Source organism: Diadema antillarum, unplaced genomic scaffold (genome assembly GCF_040938485.1).
Source record: "Diadema antillarum isolate AM-2024a unplaced genomic scaffold, OU_Dant_1.0 seq00001916_RagTag, whole genome shotgun sequence".
Classification (NCBI taxonomy): domain Eukaryota; kingdom Metazoa; phylum Echinodermata; class Echinoidea; order Diadematoida; family Diadematidae; genus Diadema; species Diadema antillarum.
Window position 1 is genome coordinate 163841 of NW_027272579.1, and position 25461 is coordinate 189301.

The 25461-nt window shown below is 36.7% G+C and overlaps 1 protein-coding gene across 2 annotated transcripts in view; it reads left to right on the forward strand.

Moving 5' to 3' along the window:
• LOC139713159 (extracellular sulfatase Sulf-1-like) overlaps positions 1 to 25461 on the forward strand; it is a 98473-nt gene that overhangs the window by 60173 nt on the left and 12839 nt on the right. For both annotated transcript variants that reach the window (XR_011709624.1, XM_071624908.1), the window contains exons 6-10: positions 12275 to 12425; positions 19531 to 19706; positions 20325 to 20444; positions 21749 to 21829; positions 23625 to 23742. Coding sequence is in view for 1 of the 2 variants with exons in the window: in XM_071624908.1 (XP_071481009.1) it covers positions 12275 to 12425; positions 19531 to 19706; positions 20325 to 20444; positions 21749 to 21829; positions 23625 to 23742 (646 nt within the window). In the remaining variant the exon portion in view is untranslated. The remainder of the gene's footprint in view (positions 1 to 12274; positions 12426 to 19530; positions 19707 to 20324; positions 20445 to 21748; positions 21830 to 23624; positions 23743 to 25461) is intronic.

Here is a 25461-nt window from a genome sequence, read left to right on the forward strand (position 1 = left end):
TTGCAGCCATTTACACCTGTGGTATATGAGGAAAGAAGCGATGATTTCTCTCAACAATTCAGAAGCTGCACTTTACACAGGGCATGGCTTTTATGGGGGAAACCCAAATCACTGAGATGTGTTTTGGTAGGAGTACAGACTGTGTGCCCATGCTAATTTCTCTCCTATCTCTGTCCAGCCATGGTCATCTTCATCTGTTTTAGGACGCATTAGAGCAGATACCTCGTTGGTTGGACGTGTTCCTGAACTCCGTCATTCTGAGCCATCTGTCACTAACACACACTTGCATGTTATCCTTCATTTAACCAGTGTCCTCGCTCCCTTCAGGCGATTGTTTTATCACGTCCCTCAGCCCGTCACGTCGACGTTATCCTCAGGATTAGGGCTAGGCGTGAAGAGAAACTTGTTCCAGTTTCCGCAACCGATGAAACTTGCATCCAAGTCAGGTGTCCATGTCTCTTCAGTGCAGTTGAAATCTTACAACCATATGTACAAATTAACTAAGCCCCGTACCCCCTGGAAAGGAAAATTCAATATTCATTGTCAACCTCAGTGATGTGATCATTGGCTAGGTGTACCAGTCAAGCTACTAAATCCTTCCCTCCTAAATTCAGTTTGCATTCCCGTGAAGTGCCATCAAATGATGTGATGAAACACGAGAGAGGACATATTCCCTTACATTTTATGGAAGTTCTGGTAGTCATGTGGCAGAGGGTATAACAGTATTCTCCCTCTGCTCTTTAGTCTCCTGACATGGATAAAAAGAAATAAATGATGAAATAATGATAAAAACAAGTTGACATAATCTCTCATTAGTTGTAACTCAATTAAACCACATACAACTTAAAAGGTAGGCTACAGTCATCTTTCCATTTCATACATAATACAATTACTGTATGCATTTTAGTGCAATTATAGTGTCTATAGCACACCATTTACTACTATAATCTTGACTCCAGCCTCTGGGTCAATATCTAGACATCATGGGGTTCATGTCAATTTCTGTCAAGTTTTTGTCAAGCTGTTGAAGCATGAAACTGAGTCAGTACCTGAGGAATATGTTTCATATTTAAGTTAATTCACAGATGCTTTCCTAATTGTCTCAAACAACAACTGCTAATGGCAAGCCTAAATCTTAAGAAAGAATGATATTGGATTTTGCTCCTGTGCATTGTAGTCAGAGCTAAGGTTGTGATGTTTGGATGTCAGTCAGCTATGGTTGACAGAGTAAGGAAATAAGAACTGGCATGCTGTTGATATTGAGTTGTTCAATAAATCTCTGAAACCAGAGACCTAGCTACCTTCCCCTTCCATTGTTTGTATAGTTTCCACATACGAGGGTTGTTAAGTTTATGGAGTGACCAGTTTCAATTTTTTGTCATGAAGATACAAATTATGTAGTCATATCCGTGCCTGCAATTGATCCCTTTTGCCACTGACTCATCTCTCTCTTTCACAGTCTTTCTTTCTCCTTCCCCTCTCATCCTTACTTTTGCTTCATTTTCTTTTTCAAAGTGTTAATAGAGCAGAATCTAATTTGTACCATATCTAATTACCTTTATGCATGTTTTTCCTTTTCCCATATTTTTTGAATTAAAATTGTATTCCTGTGAGAACTCTTCAGGTATTACTTTTTTCATAACATTGTGTATTACTATGTACAGTTCTTTATTGTTTCTTGTGAAAAATACCATATATATATTTATCTCAATAGATGTGATTCATTCTACTCACATTAATAGTTTAAGGTCACTTCTTCACTTTCTTTTTGATTCAGTCTTTCTTGTGAGTGTCGTCCATGTCCTGACAAACTTCTTGATCATGAGGTGTGCTCCCTGTTGTTCCAGCCATGTTGGTCTTCAGACACATAATTTACTGCTTCATGCAGGCTGTACAGGTCTCTGCTGCCAAGTGTAGCATCCAGAATCATATTTCATACAATTAGCATGATGGGAAATGAGGGATGGCAGGCTTGTGTCACACCGTTTTGATGATAAACGGGGGATGCATGAATCAGAAGTGGTTGTCAGGGTGGATCTTGTTTGGAGTGCTCTTACATCCTTTCTTCCCTTTCAGCTATGTTTGTTTCTCCTGCTCCCACTTATGTTCAACTTTCTGACCTTGCTCCTGTTACACAGATACAACATGACCAATCAGCCACACAAGATACCACAGTGTCAAAAGTGTAGATAAAAGCCTGAATAGATCATTTTCCTCTGTCACTTATATGTGATAAGATACACACTCCTGCAATCATAAAAGGCACAAAGTTCTTACTGTTAGCAGTAACTACTTCAAGACTGGAGGAATCATATTTCAGCAACTGAGATGAGAAAGGGTATTAGCTCTTTAGACTGAATCGTATTCTTTGTATTCTTGACAGACAATTCTTAACCAAGTGACACTTTTTTGACAAAAGTTGTTTTTTTTTATCCCACCCCCTCAAAAAAAAAAAGAAAGAAAAGAAAATAATGATAGAAGTAACATCTCTCTGAAAAAGAATACATGCTGCAGAAAATGATCTGGTCTTTTTCTGTCTTTTATCACTAAGCATGTAGTAGTTGTAGTTATTAAGTAATTCTCTTTTATACTTATGAACATGAAGTCTTTTGCATTCTGTCCTATTATTTTAGATATACTCATAAACTCACAACCTGGCATATACTGGCTGTAACTTGCCAGTTGTTTCCATGGTAACCATGACTAAATCACACTTTATGCCCTCAGTAAGAGCTGGATAGGTCCAGAATTGCCAGAGTCAAGTGTACGATAGTGATCCGTTACAACAGCCAGAACTACAAGTAACAATGAAATTTGGTATAGATGAGAATGTGTGACTCTCATTGAACAAGAGGGATGAGATCGAAAATGAACACATCTTGTGATCGGCTACTATCCGCAAGAAAGAAGTCTATCCCTAGTCTCTCATTGGCTGGCAGTGCATAACACATGTAAGTAATGGCCAATAGGGAACAGTGACTAAACTCATTAAAATGTTACTGTCATCCTGTTGCATATTTTGAAGGATGCAAGTTCTTCATCCTCAAAAGAGAGAGAGAGAGAGCAAAAGGTATGAAAATTGGGCCTTCCTCTGAGAGAAAATTCCCTTTGCCCCCAAGAAAGATGATGAATGAATTGTTGGTGTCAGCTTGATACTGCACTTGGTTACTTTCTTCATCAATATTTCTGCTGTTAGCATGACCTCAGAAATCATCAAATCTTATTTTTCATTTAAAGCATATAAGAAAGAAAGAAATATTTTTCATTTTATAGGATAGAAAGACAGGTAGATGTGTGCAGAAATAAGAATAAAGAACTCTTTTTTCTTCTCGTGGTTTGAATAAACCATACACTTATTACACATAAAACCAGAAGGAATCACTCAAAATGATGAATCAATGATCAAAGTTTATAAAATATATTTTGTTGAATCCTTTCTGATCTGTTTCAGTGCTTTACTTGTAATTTGCAAAGTGATAGACAGAGAGAAAAGAGATATGCAACAATAAGCCAAAACAGTGGTTTTTTTTTCTCTTCCATTCATTTTGTTGTTGTTGTTCCATTGCATTTCAAATCATTTTATTGCATTATTTGCTCCTATAACTCATTTCATTTACTCACAATCTGGCAGGAAAAAAAAAATATCTAACATTTAACTATTGATATAGACGATAGTGATAAAAAAAGTGCATTGGTTGTTGTCATTGTATCCAGTGAAACTACAGTCAGACCTGCCTTACCAGTCTGTAGCGGCTACCTGCTGTATTATGACTACTAAAATGATTCCCCAGAAAGAAAAGCAATGTTTATGACCCTATCAATAGCAGCATCCTGTCTGCCATAGCCACTTTTTCCCATCTCCCTTTGGTGGGCCGCTATAGACAAGTTTGACTGGAGGCCTATTTGAATGCATGGGGGAAAGACTGACGCTGAATCAAAGTGCTGTTAGAGATTATTTGTACTGATGTTGCCAAACTTTTGATTTTTATATAATGACAAATGAGAGTCTGTTTTTGTTTGCCACATAACTTCTGATCATTCTGCAAGTTCCCATCCTGTAGATTTGCATGCAAAGCTTAGAAAGAACTAAAAAGTGCAGTTTACCTTTTTCTTGGGGCAGTAGTCTGATTTGCCAGACCTATTTCTTCTTTGTAACCTATTATCTTTCACTCTGTTTGGTGACCAGAATAGTATATCAATGTTTTAATTTCATTATTAGTGAATAGTCTGCTTGGTTTGTTTATACATTTGAAAGTATGAATCTAGATGCCCTGTGTACCTGTTCGATTTTTATTCATTCAGCTTCATTTTCTGTTATGGTGATATGAGATACTTATTTGCAGGGAGAGTCTGGTTAAATAGACCATTATTTATCAAGACAGCTACTCTATTCCCATGACAAATTGAGCAATTTGTGGAGGTACACTGACACCAAGTACATAGGGCAATCCCTGAAATTCCATGATGGAAGACTTCAGTGTTTGTTGCTTGACATGACACACCCCTGACTGCCCTTATGAAAGTCAGTTTATATTGACCAGACTTTAGTACGCTGTATAAGGATATCTGAATATACACAAAAGGCATTAATTTTTATTTAGAAGGAAAAGATATGGATAGTATGCAGTATTCCTAGGTGTTCTTTCTCTATTTTCTTTTGAACACCTCAAACTAATTCCATTTTCCTGAAGTTGAAAAGGTTCCTTGATCGCATTAATTTCAGAATGAATCCTTTATTGCATTTTACATAATTTGCAGATTACTTGTCATTTGAGACTTGAGTAAACCTGTATCCTCTAAAAATTTCCTCTCATGATTTCCAAATGAATTCTAGAATGCACTATGTTTGTGTATACTGTTTATCATCTCAGACAAATTCAGTATTAAATATCAACTATTGTTGTTAAATCCATTCATAAAGAAGCCTCACAGCACACTAATGAACTACTCAATACCTATGAGTCTATTTACCATTTATGATCTTCTAAATAAATTTCCCTAGTTATTCTGAAATCTTTAGTGGTCTCTTTGATATTGTACCTGCACCAGCATCTACAGTCTACTATGTAATTTGCTTCTCTGTCTCATGATGGAAAATGTTACTCTTTGATTTCTAATTTAAACTACTGTAAACGTGGAAATTTTCGCGGTACATTAATTTTCGCGGATTTCGCGCTACGCTCGGCTAGCGCGAATTAAAAAACGCGCGAATATATCTTCACAATTTTCTACGCACATTTTGAACGGGATGAATTGTGTGCGCTTCATCGATGATACTGCTACGTAGTACAATGTACAGGCATGTTTACGCTACTAGTATTGTGCGAAGAGACGATACCCTAGATTGCTGTGTACTGTAGCATGCATGTGTGCACCGCACGCATCGATGCTACAGTCCCCCGTGACTACGGTACTAGAGTCACAGCTGTACTACGTATTTGAGTGCTTGTACTCGCAGTCGAGCCGCTCGCTATGTCGCTTGTCGTATGCTGGCATAGCAAGCTATGTAGCAGAGGCTTTGGATGAAAGCAGTGAATGTGTACTACAGTAAAGTAACCTGCTGCGGAGCGCGAATTTAAGAACCCGCGAATACGTTTTCGAGCCGCTCAGCGCGAAAAATTAATCGCGCGAAAATATTGACGTTTACAGTATTTAAAGTCCTTTCATGTGTCTAGCCTTCCTATTGTAGAATATGACATATGTTTGGGGTGTTTTTTTGTGGGATTTTTTTGTATCTGAGTAAATCTGTGTTTTTTTCTGATGGATCAAGATTTGAGCTGCCCCTGCTGATGTGATCCTTTAATTACTTCTTTCAAGAAACGTTTGTCCATCATGAAATATTGACCACATGCTCTTTGACACAGTCTTTTCTTGGAAGTCTTGAATTTTTGTACTTTTCTCATTTTGATCCAGTTTCAAATGAAAAGGCACTCTATCAGACAAACAAATAGAGTTTTAGAGTAGAGCTAGAAATAGAGTCGAGTTTCATTTAAAAAAAACACGTATTTCAGTAAAGTACAACCCTCTTGTAAGAACATATAGACTGTAAAAGGTAATGTAGTAAGTGCCTTGTAGTAGTCACCAAAGCTGAGGCTCAACTCCAACCCCACTTCAAATGGCCTGTAAGTGTCATGTCAAGCCTCTCCTAAAGAGGAAGTGACTTACCCCTCTGGACTCCTTTAAGAGCCACCAGCATACTAAACCAGAAGGTCAAATCCCTTAAGTTCAGGCTCTTTGCAGGCAATGAACTTTTAAGATGACTGCATACAATTATCACATCCTCTGTTTCATGATATGTGACCCTGCACCTCAAAACAAACAAAAAGTCGCCAAACATGAATTTTCACTTAAGACCACATTCTGAAAGAGCAGACTTTAAGCTTTAAAATGATGTATAACTAAAATCAAATGGTCTCTCCTAACCTATCTAAATATTGGAAAGAAAGCACAAACTCAGGAAAAGTGTGAACTGAGAAAAGAGGCTCTGAAGTACAGTGTCTATTCAAGCGCTTAATCTTTACCAAACCGTGCTGGCTGCGCGATGAATGGACAAAAAACAGAAAGTAAACCACCAGAGTAACAACAATGAAGGGATTATCAGATTAAACTGAAATTAAGCATGCCTCATTCACACATTCTGTCCATAATTAGTGCCAACTTTCAAAGAAGTAGCACTATCCTTTTAAAAGTTATTAGAGTTGAAAGTGAAGAGTGTGGACAAGATTTTTCAAAAATGAAAAGGGGATTCTAAAGACACACCTAATCACACAATTCTACCAAAAATGTTTGAGATAAACTGCTAAAAAAACACACTTTCCTGCCCGTTTTATGATACCAAATTTTAGCGTAATGTAAAAAAAGACCCGCTCTTTCAGAAAATATGAAAAAGTCAAGTTCCGCTAGGTTGACCCATTTCACTTATTTTCAGTCCTCACGCAAAATCAGTGTGTGCGACTTTATGTTCGTTTTGAGGTGCACGGTCACATATGACCTTTGGTAGAAAACAAGATGGTGTGCTAGTGTTTAATAGTTCACCCTGTTTCCTGGTTTAATGTGTTTCTGTTTTACAAACCAATGTGTATCGTCCTCTTGGGCACCATCTACACAGTCACCTTAAGCAGTGCCCAACACTTGGGCCTCTTGGAGACTATATAGTACACTGATTTGTGATTTTCCTACATCAATATATTGGCCTCAAAGAAATTGTGTGTTTTCCTCTGGCTGTATACGGAAGCTGAGCAAGCTAGGCTGGGTATAGAAATATCTCAAGTGTTGCAGTTGATATGTGCTTCAGCAGAAAATCTGACCTGCACTAATTTGCCTTTAGTGTTGTTTGACTTCTTTGCTTCCCTATCATCTTTGTTGAGTGCATTTTCATTTTTGAGATAATCTTGCAAGCTGATATCTGTGCATACAAGTTTAGGACTTTCCCTGAAAGCTAATGGAATGTGCGCTTAGCACTAACATGGTTGTGCATGTGTTGGTGTATAACTTGTAAGCCTACTAGTGACAGATATCTCTTAAGAATGGTTTATGTTTATAAAGAGATCCTGAAAGTTAGCTTGGAGAATGAAATTACTGCACATGAATAAGGATATAAAACACATACATAAGATTATACAGTTTGGTTAATTGTGTTGTGTAGTTGTTTAAACATTTTTTTTTAATATTGAGTGGGTGATATTGCAAGGTTGTAAAGATACCACAGGTTAAGCGATTACCTGACATAATTGAAAAAAAAAATCAGATACTACAAGGGTTGACCTGTCAGAAAATGCCCATTTCCAGCACTCTGAACTCAACTTGTTTCTCAACTCACTAACTTTGGTACAAACTTGGACCTGTTGGCAATCTCTGTGGTTGTGATAAAATGGTATTAATTTCAACTTCACAGAACATTTACTCTTACTGCCATTGTTTTACCCAACAAAAGCAGGTTGTCACAATACCAACTTTGACGTTGCAACTGTTCAGAGAAATACACCCATCCTACCACTGTGCCTCCAGCATCAACTCTCTTCTGTTTCCTACTATTTTGTTACAGTGCATTTTGTTGGAAGCTTTAAGATGGTTGACTTCTGATTGTGATACCACAAGTTTCCCTTGGAGTTGTAGACAGTAGAGAAGTTCTGGATAAGAAGAATTAATAGGTGGGATGATGCACATTTTCCTGTGGAAAGACTTGTAAACATACACAGATAAATGTATTAAAGGCACAATTTACTATAGGTTTTCCCATCCATTTTCGCACTTTTGTCATTCAATTTCAAAGATTTATTATTCACTTTTGTCCCGAGAAGCACGTGGAACGCAAATCCTAACTTCAATTTCGTCAATTGTTGTTGTAATTTGTTTTTCGTCAAACATTTTCGAACACATAGCATTCAGAATCGTCAATTGTCATTCAAATTCATCTCTCCCGCTGACGGATCGCAGAATGTGAAGATCAAATTCATTTTTGTTCACACAATTTCATGAATTTTTCATTCAAATTAGTCAGATGTTGTCGATTGTTTATTTTGATGGTGAACCAACTTTAAGCCGACATATTTTTACTTTCTCTCGTAAATTGTATCATTACACATTATTCCCTAACCATTTGCTTGAACAATACACACGAAAAACATGACTGCCAACCAAAATTGATTGAAGGATAAACGACAGTCAAAAGTCATAACCCAGGACAGTATGTCAATGTCATATTTTTAACTTTAACTCGTAAATTTCAGGTTTTCGCTTCATGATCCATGAAGCAAACTCTAAATTTTGTACCCTAGAAAGCAGCAAACATGATTATGTTATCCATTCTTTGACATTAAACAGGCTACAATTCTACACTTAAATTTTGTCTTTAATCATGTTTGCCTAGAAATCGTGTGTGTCTGTATGTGTGGTTCTGTGTGTGTATAGGGGGGGGGGGGGGGACACTTGTGTGTATGTTAACTCCTGAATATAAAATGTGAGCGGTTACAGAAAAAAATACATGAATGACTGGAAAATCACACCAGATAGAGATATGAGACGAATATGAATGAAAATTTAACGAAAATGATTGACAAAAGACGAAATCGATCCTGCTGTTTTGAGTGCTGCGAGTGAGACTGACGAATTTGAACTGTAAATGACGAAAATGTATGCCAAATGACTAAATTGAATGGACTTTATTTGAAAATGAACGACGAAAGACGAATTTGAAAGTAATATTGGCCTATTCCCGACATCCTGCAACGAAATTGAAGTAAAAATTTGTGAAATTGAATGAAAAAAGTTTGAAAATGAATGGGAAAACCTATATTTGCAGGTGAAACAAAAACCCAGCATTAGTGCTTTAAAATAGTTTTAAAATGTGAGTTAGGGATAGAAACAATCACTGTAGAAATTAGAATTAGTAAAATCGATGTTAAGTGTTGTTGAATATACAAAATGTGAATGATAGTTATGATAAAAATGTTTCCAGACTAAACCATCTACAGTTATGGTTTATTGAGAAAAATGCAGATATCTCCTTATATTTTAGGCTTCATTGCAATAATTTTATATGATAGGATGTTTTGTGGGACAACAGACCTACACATATACATTAAATGCCATATCTTGAAAATTTTTTGAATCACTGTTTCCAAAGGTAAACAGGGCCTTTTAACCAAAATGTAAGAAAACTGGAATTAAAGTTGACTAGAATACATTGAATCTACTTTACTGACAAACCAAGAAGCCATGTATTAATCAATCAATAAGGGTGCATTTTTTTCACTTTGAGAAACACAAATGTTTTTAATTTATCAATTTGTTGTAATGCCATTTGAAGACAATTTTCCATTTCTTTTCCCCTGGTATTTGTAAATTTCTACCACTTTGCATTCCTCAGTTTGATCCCCACCAACTGGTCCCTACTGTGACACAGAATATCCCACCCACCCCCAGAAAACCAAATCCTGTAAATAAGATAGAAAAACAACACCCATGAAGTTTGACTCCCTATGTAACTTATGGTGTTTTAAGTTATTTTAGATAATGTTACACTAGCAGTCTTTTCTGTCAGTGTAAGAAACAATGATAAATGTATAAGTTTATCCTCTGTGACAACTTTGCTCCTTTGTAGCCTTCTAATGAGCTTTTGCATGGCAAGCCAATTTATAGCCATGTAAACCATAATCTCTGTTCATACTACCACCAGACTTTCCATTGATAGCACTCACTGGCTCAATTTAAAAATGTCTAGATGAGGACTTTCTGGTCTGCAGGGATATTAGTCAATTTGAACTCAATAAGCAGGAAATGAAACAAAATGTGTAAATGAATCTGAGGTAATTCTTGCTAAAAAAAGAAAGAAAAAAAAGGCATCCATTCAAAGGCAATGCTGTGTCATGTTTGAAGTTATCTTCTAGAAAATAGTACTAAACTTTAAATTTCATAAAAGAATCAAAGAATTGATAATTTTTAACACCAATGATTTGAATTGCACTATATGACACTCGGGATTCCTACAGCGAGAACAAAACTAAAATACATTGCACATGGTCTGCCTCATATAGAATGCCTTCCATGGTAGAATCCCTAAAGCATCACAGGGTAACAGTCTGGACAAGAAATAGGTTTGTTGCAGTTTTTTGTCACATCTTGTGTCAGTAATGAGTTCTAATATGTACCTTAGTAATAAAAAAAAAATAGCATTTCCATTTGAGGGATTGACTAGATCACATAAATTTTGAAAACTGTGCCAACACACTTTTTATTTCATACAGTGTGCAAAAACAGTTTTGCATGTAATGTAATGTTGATTTAGAGTTGAGAGGTCTTGCTATTATATGTCATTTTGTGTGTGTATGCATTTGTTGTCTTTCTTAAGACTGAAAATGAAAGGTTCTTGGCTTCTCAGATTACTTATTATGACTGATGAGTAGTCAATTCAAACACTGTCAAAGAGTTTTGTTGACAAAAGTTATACCAAAGCATTACTGCTAAAAATACCCCAGACTTGTCGCCATGTTAATGCAATGAAACTCTGTATAAAAGTAATGAGGTGATATTTTCCCCATTCTTTCTCAATGACTGCACCTACAAATGTGCTCAATTCAATATTTCAGTGAAAGTAAATTGCAGCCAAAATATATGGTTTCCTCTAACTGCAATACCATTTATAGCTCCATGACATCAGATCAGTGAAAGCATTGGGAGTTTGCCTTTTTATTGTCTGCCATGTGATTTTTTTCTTAAATCATATGCAGTTAGATCAAATTACATCTAGCGCTCAACTCACTGATTCTACCAGAGCACATGGCGCTGTTGCCAATGGCAACAATCAACACATAATTGGAGGGAATCTGAGCTGTAAAGCGTGGCAAATCCTCCATGTTAAGGGAATGTTATTCATTCATTTACTTGTGTTTTGCCTGCACTACGTGATGTCGGGACACTTTCTTTGCTGTGCCATAAGTGGTAGTGGCTGGAGAAATGGCAGGAGAAAAAATTCTGTGTTGTAACTTTGTTGTAGCACTAATAGAAAATGTTCTAAGTGCTTTCAACTGATATAGAAAACAGAAAATTATAAAGCATTTGTTGGATGACATCAGATAGACAAGAGATTCGGTAGTTTGAAGGGAAAATATATTACACCGAAAATACAAAGGGAAATTGATAAAATCTAACAGAAAATGAATATTTGTAATATCTGTTAGGGTTAGAAGACATGGAATAAGTCAGTCTGTTTGGCAGCAAGTTTCACAGGCAATAAAAGCTATAGCGAAATAAGCCTCTTCTGTAGAAGTTCTTAGAATAGATGGGAATGACAATGATTATACTTTGAAAGGGGGAGGGGAATGAATGAACATTGTGCCTTGATTTTCTTTGTATGCTGTTGGCCTCATAAAAAGCAATAATTTGCATATTCTGCACAGGATGAGTGATAATTTTTGATAGCATCAGCTCAATGATTATTACAGCATAAAATTGCTATTCATAAAATCCCCATAAACAATGTACAAGAGCTACTCCAGTCATCCATTTAGAGCCGTAGTTACGTGCCACTTAGGAATAGGGTTGCAGTTCTGAAAACTCAGTATTAGTATTGAAGAATTACACAAGATAGCAATTGGTTTATTGTGCATCTAAATGAAGTAAGGTCTTTTAATGTATGTGTATATTATCACAGGTAGAGTCTGAGAGGTGCAAATACTGTATGAAAAGTATGCTTTAGCTTCCTATCTCACCAATGGCATCAGTTACATGTGGATAGTCAAAAGGTTTATTCTTTCATTTCCCATTTGCCCCACAGAACCCCAGCCTGGAACTATGGACCAAATGATGATAAGCACTGGATCATCCGCCGTGCTGAGCAGCTGACTGATGTTGAGAAAGATTTCACAGATGCCTTACAGAGGAAAAGGCTCATAACACTCTTGTCTGTCGATGATGCCATCGAGAAGGTGGGCTTCTCATTTTCCCTTAACCCTTTATACATCCAGCCAGTCAGCTTATCTTGCAAAGCTTTTTTGTAAGCACTCATTAATCCATCCAAATTTGACCTAGTGGTAGATCAGCAAACTAGCCCACTGGGATGAAGCTGTATGTGCCTCAGTCCAGCAGAAAGGCCATGGTGACACAGTAGAGATTAGATTAGATTAGATTAAATGATCTCTATTGACAATTAGTTTGTAGATAGCTGTACCAATTGGCAAAAGTACAGTAAGGGTTATTCACATGATTTGCATTTGCATCCATAACCATATCAGTTTGGAATTGGTGGCTTTCCAACAGCTAAAGGAAATGGAAGTAGAATAGTAGGAGTGGTTGTAGTAGTAGTTGTAATAGTAGTAAAATAGTAGTGGTAGTAGTAGTAGTAGTAGTAGTAGTAGTAGTAGTAGTAGTAGTAGTAGTAGTAGTAGTAGTAGCTAGTAGTAGCTAGTAGTAGTAATAGTAGTAGTAGTAGTAGTAGTAGTAGTAGTAGTAGTAGTAGTAGTAGTAGAATCAGTAGTAGTAGTATAGTAGAAGTGAAAGATATGATGATAATAAAGAAAAAGTTGATTGAAGTATGATAATAGCAACAGTACGAATAGAAGAAATAGAAGCAGAAGATAATACAATGCAGTAGTGGAAGTAGTGTAGTAGCAGAAATAGTAGAAGTAGCCCTAGTGCTGTCAAACTTTATTACATGTGACCTGTCTATATAGACGACTTGTCCAATAGAGGATTTTCATGCAAATAAAGCTACCGGTATATTCTTATGTCTGTAAAGACTGCTACTTATTCATGAAGACCATTTTTCGATGGACTGAAAATTATTTTTGAGAGTTGTCAAGTAGAAGAAAAAAAAATGAAGATTTTCTTTTCTCCTCTAGCTTTGAATAACAGTTGCTTTAATCTAGTTAGTACTTTGATGCCTATACCTCTATCCACTTCAGCTTTAAGACTAAGAGGCCAGCCTTTATTTGCTAAGGCAGCCCAAACTGGAGATCTTCCCAATCGTCAAGACAGTCATTTCTACCAAGGAGATGATAATAGCAAAGGCTATTGTTGTCCTCACATGGCAAATGACCTGTACCACTGGGAAATTCAGGGTGGAAATTGAAAAGTGCACATTTTCATTTTCTCCCAAGGGATGGATTGTCTTCTGTGATTGTGCACAGCAAAAGAATGTGCCAAATATGAAGGTGTGACAACCAGCTCGTTTCCAGTAATTGCAGATTTCATTTTTTTTTTTTGGGGGGGGGGGGGAGGGGGGGAGGGGAGGGGTGGTTGGGGAAGGGAATGGGATTGGGACCATCTAGCTATATTTACCTGTGTGTGAAGACTAGTGACCTTTGCGGCAAAACAAAAGAGATTTTTACAATGAATCTTAGTCATTATTCACTCATTATGACCTGAATGATATGCTGTCAATGGCATTATGGACGAAACTTGAGCTTGTGGAATTCCTGCGGATAGCCTTTCAGCAAGGAAAGGAGCTCATGAAAAGTTTTTTTTTTTATCGTGTGTATAGGGAAAAGGGTAATAGTTTGGACTATAGATTTACATACACGAAGCAGTAAGATATTTGCTACTCTGGCTAGTTACAAATCCCTTTTGAAATTGGCATCTCAGTATAATTTGGAACAGGTGCACTTCTTATTTTTTCCCTCTGGTTCAATAACCTACATTCAAGGCTTTAGGTCAGTTTTTCTAATTTGTTACATTAGCAGTTTGCATGAATATCTGGACATAGACTACTAAACAGCCCTAAAAGGATTTGTTTTCATACAAATGGGAAGATGTGCAAAGGAGTACAGGCATACTTCTATGAATTTTTGTTATTATCTCAAGACAGAGTGACATCATTCAATAAGAAAACTATTAAAGACAAGCAATGTACTAAAGACTTCAGTATCTGGCTGGTGTGGTGTGTTGTCCCAATTCTGAGATCATATTTCTGTCAGTGACAGTGATGGACATGGACAGCACTCTACCTTGATGTTAGTAGTGAGCCAGACTCAATGACCTCACAACTGACCTAAATGACAAGGACTCGCCAGAGATTTGACCTGCAACATCAGGGGGCTTTGACCCCACGGTGTCTGCTGCTGTTCTCTGGCTAACAGAAGCAAAGGACCAAAAAACAAAAACAAAAAATTCACTGAGTTAGAAGGGAATGGAGAACATGATTTCATAATGCTTATATTGTGAGAGAAAGGATGAAAAGTGTGATTGTAGCACAAATCTTTTAAGTGAAAGAAAGTTATCTACTTGTCAGTTGCTCCTTGTCGTGATGATATTTTGATGTATAGAAACCACTAATCTCTCTTGAGTTCAAGTCATTAAATATCACTCGTTTGCTTCAAGATCATGCACTGTGCACTGGTAAAAAAAAAAACTGACATCAGATACAAGAATGCATTTGCATCATGTTATTTTGCTGTAACTACCAAGAGGGAAATTCATTGCTGCAAGGATAGTATTTTCTCATGGCCAAGGTATGAATCAAGTTTAATCAAATTCAGCAGGCCCACATCTCAGGGGCATACTATCAAAGTAGAGAAACAAAGTATATGAGTAGTAAGTCACTGATAGTTATTCATCTTTTTCTCTCTTCTATTTTTTTACTTGATGGAAATTGGGGGCATATGAAAAATCTTCACGTAAAAATATGTGGGATTTATAAACATGCCGTGATGTAAGCAAAACGTAATATACGTGGAAGTAGGCTTACATATCAATAACTTGCAACAGAGGTTTGGTATCAAAACAGGTTAAATTATCTATAAAAGTAATTCATCTAATAAGACCATTTGGTGAGAGAAAATATGTTACTTGTGATCTGTAGCTAACATGTTACTGAACATTTATCAAAGTTCGCCAGTAGCAGCTGCTGTAATTTTAGGAAAGAGAAAAAATACTCCCTAACAACCTAACAAAATATGCATGTGGACACAGCATACAAAGTGGTTGAATAAACTCAGGGAAGGAATAATATGGAACCTTCAGCACTGTTAAATTGAACATATTGGAGAGGAAATCACACAAATTTGTTGAGTTGTTACCTTCACACAGGGTCATGCCTAGTACACTGGTATACACTAAAGCGTATATTTGTTGTTTTCTGTAGTATACAACCTCAAAACAAAACACTACTTTTAATGGAAATGCATCTCATCAAAATATACTTCACTCCACACATCCATGTGTAATATGCAATAACTGGCTATCAATATGTTGTCTCTGTTTAACAGCTAATTACAAAACAGGGTGAACGTACACACCTTTCTCCTCATATAGACTAGTCACTCTCATACGAATCTAACAGTGTCTGACTAGATTGCAGTTTGATATTAAAAATCAGTTCAATCAGTTTGACCATGATTGGATCAGGAAATGCATTGTTGAAGGATGATGAGATTCTGGGATTGAAGGCATATATCAACTTGATGGGAAAATATGCCTGAATCTCTCACACAGGATTCCAACAGTTAAGAGTGTCCAGAATGATCAGCCATCTCCCTCCCTCCCGCATTCATCAGCAAATTGTTGCGAATTTACAAGTGGTACAGTATCAGTGAAGGACTCTCTGTAATGAAAGTGTGGAAGTGATCAATGGTGGCAGTTGATTTCTTCCTAATTTTCACCACTACAACCCTTCGAGGGGTTCATTCCCTGTCAACTGTCTATTAAAGGAATTTGACAAATTTTTTCCATGAAGAGTTTTATGTAATTGTGATGACTGAGGAGCCTCATTACATATGAAAATGAATGACCAGTATTCAATACATTCTTCAATAATCTGTGAAATATATATATGATCAGTGATTCTGAAAAATTTGAAACATAAGAATAAGACAAAATGCACAAGTGGAGTCTGACATTGGCAACATAAAAGAGAATAGAAATCAAGTCATCCTGTCATACAGAGGGCAGTTTACTTTCTGTGATATGAAAGCTACAACAGTACAAACTGGTACCAGTATTTCAAACCTCAGGACCTGTATACATCCATTGCAATTCAGAAAGACATAAAAACAATCTTTCAAGGCACTGCAGGACTGTAGAATATGAAGTGATTCAATAGACAACAGACACGTTTGAGACAATTGTCATATACAGTGTAAATGCAAGTTAAGGATCATTCTAAATCATTTCTGCAGAGCAGGAAACTGAACATTATTTGTGGGGAAATACTGCCTTGCTTTGTTACTGTAGTCATTCACTGAAAAAAAAAATGTGTTATAGATTATTGTTATTTGAAATTAAGTCCCCAAGTTTTAGATGTTTCATAACATTATGTTATCATCATTAGTATAAGTGAGTCTGTTTGTTGGAGTGCCCCAAGTACACTTTCTTTGTTAAGAAGTGCGGTTGTAGATCTAGGGTATACCCTAGATCTACAACCGCACTTCTCAACCAGTGGGCTGTGATGTCAGCCAAAAAATTAGATAAAAAGATTCATATCCAATATGACTGTGCCTTGAAAATAAATCATTGGAGCCAAAATGGGCTTCAGGTTGAAAAAATTTGAGAAGCATGGATCTGAAAGGTTTCAAAAGGCATGTTCTTCCAGAAAGTAGTATAATGGCAGAGAGTCAGAAAATATGTGACCCGCTACAACAAAATGGTCCTAAAGTCGCGCACGATCGAAGCCGTGAAAATCGAGTTTGAAGTTAGAGCATCAAAATTGGTCAAAACTTACGATTTTCTGAATTTGACATATTATTAGAGTCTGACATGTCTTCTATCATCTGTCGAAATTTTGAAGCAAAATGATGAAAGGAAAGACCAAAAATAGCGTTTTTCTGGGCCATGTTTTTTTGGCGTTTCAACGAAGCAGAAACTGGTTCGAACATTTGGATTGAGCGCCACACATAGGCTCCGCCCCTAACAACGACCAGAGTGATCCCATTGGTCAGTTTGCTGCTTGCCGCTAACCGAAGCGTGAAGCTCGCACACTGCCCAGTCGACTGGTGCGTGCAGGCGGGTTGCGCTGTGCCTAGCCGCTTCTCCTGACATCCTGGTCATTGATTGGTCGGTGAGGAGACCGCCGACGCTGTGTTTTAATGAGCATTTCGGGGGTTGCTAGGGCTTAACTTCTATTGTCCGGAGGTGAATACTGACTTGCGTGTCTCTTGATTGTGATTGCGTCGCAAGGAGAACTTTTAGGGCGCTTTTCTCGAAACAGTGATTTCTCAGACGTCTTGAGATGCTCTCTTTTAAACATCGATATCTCCGCAGCCGATTATTTTTATAAGACGTGTTATATATCAATTTAAAGCAGAAAGATTAGGGAATTGTGTCATGCAATTTTCAAACAATCGACCTCGCCCGACTTTAGGATCATTTTGTTGTAGCGGGTCACATATGTTATATAGATGATGAGTAAATTACATTTTTTGATTGCTTGAAATTTAGATTTTTTTTTTTTGGTTGCAGCAATTATATCTAACAAGATTCTATTATTCTACTCACCAGTTTCTCATTTGCCACTGTTTTTCATGATTTCCACTTCTCTGTACTATTATAAAGTTGGTGGTATACAGGAGCAAGAATGAATGCAACCTGTGTGCACAAAGAAAAAGGCCTCAGTTTTTTTTTTCTTTTGCGGCTTTTTAGAGGAACTCAGTTAACTTGCAATTTTGTATTACAGAAAGGATTTAGGAGAATGGAGCACTTTGTATGACAATGGATTTGGCTGGTGTCTGGAAAGCAAGTTTGTTCCTTGCAAATACAGGAAATCCACTGAATAGATTTTAGATTCTTGAAACTTGAAACTAAGCCAGGGCTAGTATTTACGGGCGAGTTTGTACGTGGTAAATTTGTTATTTCATGTGTGTTGAGTCTCAGATACTAAGTGATTGGCACCTTTGCAAGTTTCACAAGCCGATGTGTGGTGGGAGAGAAGTATTCATTGGGGTATTGCAAGAGTATCATACTACCCATGCCAAGACTGTAGTAGTTCTGTACAAAATGGAGGGAATGGGTTAAGGAATAAAATTTCAGGATGATAAGCTGCTCTGTTAAAGTAACAAGTTTTACTTGCTTCACCTGGGTACACCTGCAGAAATGCTATTGTAGGCTAAATATGCTTACAAAATGGGTGGCTACAACACAAAGGCCAAATGTTAGCAGAGGGGGTTTGAATTACATGCAAACAAGACTGCTTAGCATTGTAAACAAGGGTTTTACAATTATAAAAAAAAAAATAGCATAAAAGCAAGCATACTACAGGCATGCCTGTGTGAAGGTCTTGTTACAGGCTAAAGTTGCCAACAAGGGACTGGTCATAAGCACATTATGAGATACAATTTCATATTTTTTCTTCTATAAATGAATGCACTGAAAATGCATTCTGAATAGAAGACCTTTTTTTCTCAGTGAATTCCTAAATTGTATATGAAGAATGGATTTCTCCTGACAACACTCTATAGCTAATTGCCGTGTTATACCAGCAAACAGCTGTGCTCTCAAAGGAATTTCGTAGTATGAGATATTTTTTTTTTCCCACATGCGAATATGAACCACCTTTGGGCGTAAAATTTGTTGCCTCTTAAGACATTTCATGGTGAACAATGCAACACAGGCAAGATATCGGCCAGAATAGTATGCTAGATTATCATTTCTAATATCACTTCATCCTGTAGATTTTGAATGATGTGTGGTAGTCACATTAATAATTTTTTTTTTCTAAGTTGTATTTTAAAAGTTGTTCTGACAGTAAGGCAAAAGACTAAGTATTCATTTTATTCCAGTGAGGTATATATTTCGTCAAGGTCTGATGCTGATTCCAACACAATGCAATTTATAGCATATTTTTGTGTCAGAAAGGTGCTATCTTTTTTTCTCCATCTAATGAAAGAGAAAAAGGAAAACTGCCTGTAATATAACAAGATAATATAAGTGTGTTCAATTTCCACTTTGATAGCATCTGACAGCTCAGGTCATAAGCATTTAAAGTGGTTTGTATTTCATCAACAACAACTCAGTATTTGAAGGGGAATATGAATGAGTTTACTTGAACTTTGTTAAATTGTAGTGAAAGGAAAATATGTTTGAAGTGATATATTATCATCTTAGCTTTGCAGAGAACTTGATTTACTTGGAGAGCTGGACAACACATACATTCTGATGACATCTGACCATGGCTACCACCTTGGACAGTTCAACATGGTCAAGGGAAAGTCCAATGCATATGACACAGACATCAGAGTTCCTTTCTACATCAGGGGGCCAGAAATACCAGAAGGAATCCAGTAAGATAAAGGATATTTTCTACTCTTTGATGTTATCCTAAAAGCAGATAAATTTGATTATGTAATCCGTGTGCCTTCTAAATGTGTTTTTGCATCCTATGCACATGATTTTAAGGGCACTGTGATCTTGATGTTTCTTCTGAGTTTTCCTTGAGTTAATTGATTTCACATAAAGACAGGAAAAAACTCTTTCAGACATTTGAGTTGATATTCATTCATAAGCAGTACAAACACTAAATGATGTTTTCTTCCGTAATAACGCATCAAATCAGAACTTGTAATTGATGGTTGATATTCAAGTGGATAAATTGATGAGACAATTTGACTCATCTGACAATTTGCATATACTGACATACCTCACAGTGAAGTCTTCATTGTCTTGGGATGAAGGTACTTCTCAATTACTGAGTACAGTGCTCATATAGAATAGAAAATTGAGCTTCAAACAAGTTTGAAAGTGCAGATACATGTTTGATAACTGCATTTTGTACTATTACTGGTAATAAAACTCTGTTTTGTAATTATCAGTACTAATGATTTGTCTTTAATTTTATTTTTGACCAATCTTATGTTGACATATACTGAAGCTGCTCCTATCATTTCTTTTACTTATTCCAGGGTCCCAAACATTGTGCTAAATATAGACCTGGCTCCTACCATTCTGCACATGGCAGGGGTCAGCATCCCACCTCACATGGATGGAATGTCAATCATGAAATTATTCAAACCTGCTTCAAAGTAAGTTATAAATAAGGTCCTATTTTCAAGATGTCTGCAATCATTGTAAACTAAAATGATTGTATTTAAGTAATGACAATACCAACAAATCAGTTATTAGCATTTAAATGCTGATACAGTAACAATAATTAATGCACATTATATTCTTTATGAAGTGGGCCTGTGATGTCAGAGGTACACACTTTTTATTAGACTTAGTCTTGATCTGATTTTGTTGTATCACAAGACTGGAAAAAAAATGATTGCAGAGTATTCAAAGATATTTCAGAAGTACGTCATTTCATTAAGATATTTCTTCATAATCTGATTTCTCTGGCATTTTCACTTAGATTCAATTTTAATATATTGACCATCATATTCTATACTAGTAATATTTTTTTTTCTACATCCAAGCTGGATATCATATATCACTATATTTCATTATATTTGATGCATTTTGTCATTGAGAAGTATGAAAACAAAAATCATTGAATGAAATATATCTCATAAATGTATGAAAGTTTTGACAGTTGTGTTGATTGGAAAGTCACAATGTTTAGAAGAGTAACAATGTCATGACATTACCCTTTCAATGGAGGTTATTGTCACACTGCACAGAGTCCACATTGAAAATTGAGAAAGAAAAGGACTGGTGCCATAGAAATCAATAATAATTTTGGGGTTGTGTCCTGAAGATTGAAAGTCGAGTCAAGGTGTGTGTATTTATTCACCATCTGTAGATCCAACACGATTCACTAAATTTTCGGGCCTTATTCGTCAGTGTAGTGTAGGCCCGAGGCAGGTTGAAAATTTTGTGAATAAAAACCTTCTTGTCAGATCCACAGATAGCGTATTTGAGACTCATTCTTCTTATAATAAATTATTATAACTTTCGAAGTCCAACACGTGGAAAATTCATATACATATAAACATTCCGGTCACATTTTTTTATGATATGGCTGTGCAACTCACTCCTGTATGTGGCAGAGGTGTTACAGTATTCTCAGAGCAGCATTTTTACATTATAAAGGCCAGAAACACTTGTGCTTTAATAATGTTCAAGGCAATACTTATCCAATTGTACATATCTGTGGATGAAATAATGTAACAAATTAATTTTCTCACAGCGTACATGGGCTGGAATATGTTTGATCTCTCAGCAACTGAAGCACACCTGAAATGACAGCCTTATTACATACCACAGTCAAGGGCAAACATCACACTGGAATGTGAAAAATGTTTCTTTGTTGGTTCCTGTCAAATTACCCTGGATTACTACAACTGTGTCACTGATACTGCATGTCCTTGTTTTTCTCTCTGCAAAGCTACAAGGTTGCAAGAAAGAGCAAAAAGTGGAAATATGTTGGCAAAGAGCCATGGAGGGAATCATTCCTGGTGGAAAAAACGTGAGTTGCTCTTGTGTGGCATAAAAGGCTTCTCTTTTATTAGAACAGCAAGGGATTGGAGTCTTAATACAGCAGGCCTCTGTTTTTTATTATATGCAAGGGCAAACAGGCATATTGAACAAGTCACAGTGATAGATAGCTTTACCTGATTATATTGGTTAGATGAAACTGCCCTTCATATTCACTGAGATTAGTTTTAGGTAATATTAATTGTGGAAATCAGTTGATTGTTGCTCAATAAAAATGTTTTACAGTCAAAGAGTACTAATTACCCTAGGTGTTATAACAATGGCAATACATTCTATAGATTGATGAGCTATCTTGTCTTACATAACCATATAGATGTGTATGATTAAATGTGACCACTTCTGTCAAAAATGAGAAAAATTTTAAAGTAAACTGCTTTGTAGTGAAATGAAAGTATGATTTTTACATTCAATATCACATACAGACTTATATTCATGATACCATGCAGGGTTAAAAAAAGGTAAATAGAATAAAACAAGAAAATGAAACATTTCTGTTGTTAGAACAGTGAGGTATCCTTATAATTCTGTATATATGTTGTATAGATGAATATTACACTATATGACAAAAGCTTAAACTTTTTTAATGCAAAGATTCAGATAAATCCGCATGGATTCTTCTGTTTTCTTTTATGTTCTACCTTGCATATAGGAATCAAGTTTCTAACTGAAAGAAAATAGCATTATCCACCAATACAGTCATGAATGCAATACAGTGGACTCCTGTTATAATGAACACTGTTATAACGAAATTCTGGTTACAATGAAATGACAATTCAGGCCACGTCATCCTCTCTATGTTTTTGTTTTGTTTTTTATTTTTTATTTGTTCAGTTATAACAAAGTTGTGATACAACGAAATAAAACTGCCAGTCGCAAGGTCTTTGTTATAACAGGAGTCCACTGTACTCTTCTTACAGTTAACACTTTTTTGTTACAGGTTTGTTTGGGTTTTCTGTATGATGAAATGCATACAGTAATTAGGGTTAATCTTCACTGAGAGTTTTGGACCAGCAACATGGCGATATTTGAATTTAGGAGACAAGGATCCCTCATATTTACTGAGTGAAATTAATGACCAATGTTGAAATAACCTGAAAGGTCTCGGACTTTTTTTATTTGTGTAATCAGAGGAAGATATGAAGTGATTGCTCACTATTTTACATAAGGAGGAGAAAGGGAAGAAATATGCTGGGTTTTTATTTTTCTCCCATAAACTTCATTAGCTTTGATATTAAGGATTTTATGTGATGTGTGTGTTTCAGAGAGATAGAGCGAGAGAGAGAGAGAGAGAGAGAGAGACTGAATTAATGAGAGCATGGAATTTACACACACAAACACACACACACACACACACACACACACAAAAGAAAAAGTCAATTCAGCAACACATGTGGCATGAAATGACACCCTCCTGTGTTTTGTGTAATCTGAGATTTTTTAGTTGAATAATAGGCAGTGCAATTTCATGGTATAGTTTTGACATTCAAGGTTGATATGACAGAAAGGGGAGGGTTAAAGCTGGGATGAGTGCGTATTGTTGTGGCTCCAGCATGGCTGATACTTGACCACTCATCATCTCCTTCCTATGAAAGGAAAAAAAACAAATAATCATAGAATGATAATCTACCAATTGGATATCATCAGTTTTTCATTTGTGCTTCATTTATTGTTGCTGGCAATCCTTCTTGCTGTGAATGTCAATTTGCAATTTGCTTCCTTGCACAGTTTTTGTTTCATTCTTGCTGTTTTTAATATTGTCAATACAGCCGGTCCCCAGATGAGATGAGGCAGTACATGCAGCGGGTTAATAGACCCAGTAAGGCTGATTTGATGGAAGAGCAGTGTCGTGACCCTTCCCTTCATCCTCCATGCACGCTGGGGCAGGTACGTTAACCCCTTTGCAACCGAACCAGCTGACGCTAACTGTAGGCCCTATGTGTACTTTTGTGTTGGTGGGGATGGGGGAGGGCTTCAGGGGGTTTGGGTGTGTGAGAATGTGTGTTCTCTTCCCCTGGTTGATATCATCCCAGGATTACTTTTTTTTTATGCAAGTTAATCTTCATAGCTGCGGGTTACCATTTATTTAAACTCATGAAAGATAGTGCAAATATTTACTGATTCCTTCAAAAGGTAGAAAATACTGCAGGATGTCTTTATTTGATAAAGTTGTAAGTCTAAAGACTTCACATTTGATGGTTTCAGATCCTTGCTTCACTCCTGAATCAGAGACATGTTACTATGATGTACTAGGTGCCAGGTTTATCCCCTTTCTGTGTCCCTCTAAGTTTTTATGCTCATTTTGTGATTTTTTTTTTCTGATTTCTTTTATGTTCATTGTACAGTTTATCTGGTTTCCTTCTATTCAATGGTGTTGATTTTGACAGACTCTTTGCATAATAGTGTTTCTGATAATTTTTCCACTTTGTGCATAACCCTTTTAACCCGTTGAGGACGAGTCCCAAGTATACTCGGGCAGGTGTCAGAGACTACAACCCCAAGCACCTTCTGATCGGGAGATTCTCCCGCCCGAAACCCTTAGCAAACGGGAGACTCCAAGTTGATGTGTGCGAAGTGCGAAATTCCTAGGATTCTAGCTGTTCTCTGGTGCTATCTTAGGCTTATTTTTTCAACATACGATAGAAATAAGTAAGAAATCCTTTCCACCGGGAGACACAGAGCCAGGGCGGGAGAAATCAAATCTCAAACAGGAGAACGGGAGATTGTGCAAAAATGGGCTTTTGACGGGAGATCTCCCGTCGAAAACGGGAGAGTTGGAGTCTCTGAGGTGTCTATGGGAAATGCGTGTTGTAGCAAAATCAGTCCGTCCTCAACGGGTTAAGTACTAGTACCTATGCAGGCACTCAGCTATAACTGACTGTGCTTTTTCAATAGCACTTACGCAATTCCTCACAGTTTGATTCAGTTTTAAGTTAAATATTCCCCTCAAGCATAACAATGTGCTTGCCATGGCCACGATGACACATGAATATGTATACCAGGTGGTCCACGAGGGGTTTCAGCATGTCGCTATAATATGCTCAAATTCTGTGCAACATCCTCAAATCTTGTGCAATATCCTCAAAAGCCAGCAACATGCTATGCAACATTGTCAAGAATTTGCAACAAGCTCAAAATGAATGTATTCAAACATGTGAAAAACATGAGCAAAACTTGCAAAACATCAAACTGTCTGAGAGTGGTATTTAGATATTTGTGTGCAAAATATGAGAGAGAACATTGAATGTAAGCAGTACAATGAGAGATAAGCTGCAAAATATTGCGTTCTATATGTGCTTGTGATGTGCGCGCTGCACACATACAATTTCTGCAATATTTTCACATTCTGAGCATGCGATATCTCAAATTTCAAGCTGTGGACCATCCTGTATATAAAAATAGACATAGCAATAACAGGGATTCAGTAATCTGTTAGGTGGCCATCGGTTTCAAGACATCTATGGCAGTCTGCAAACAAAGCACAATAAGGGCTCAGGACTTCCATTTATAGGATGCGTTTCAATACCATCACACTCGTTTTATGGACATTTCAAAGTCTACATGGTAGTACTGAGGACATCAATTCCCTTACAGCATTATGCATTG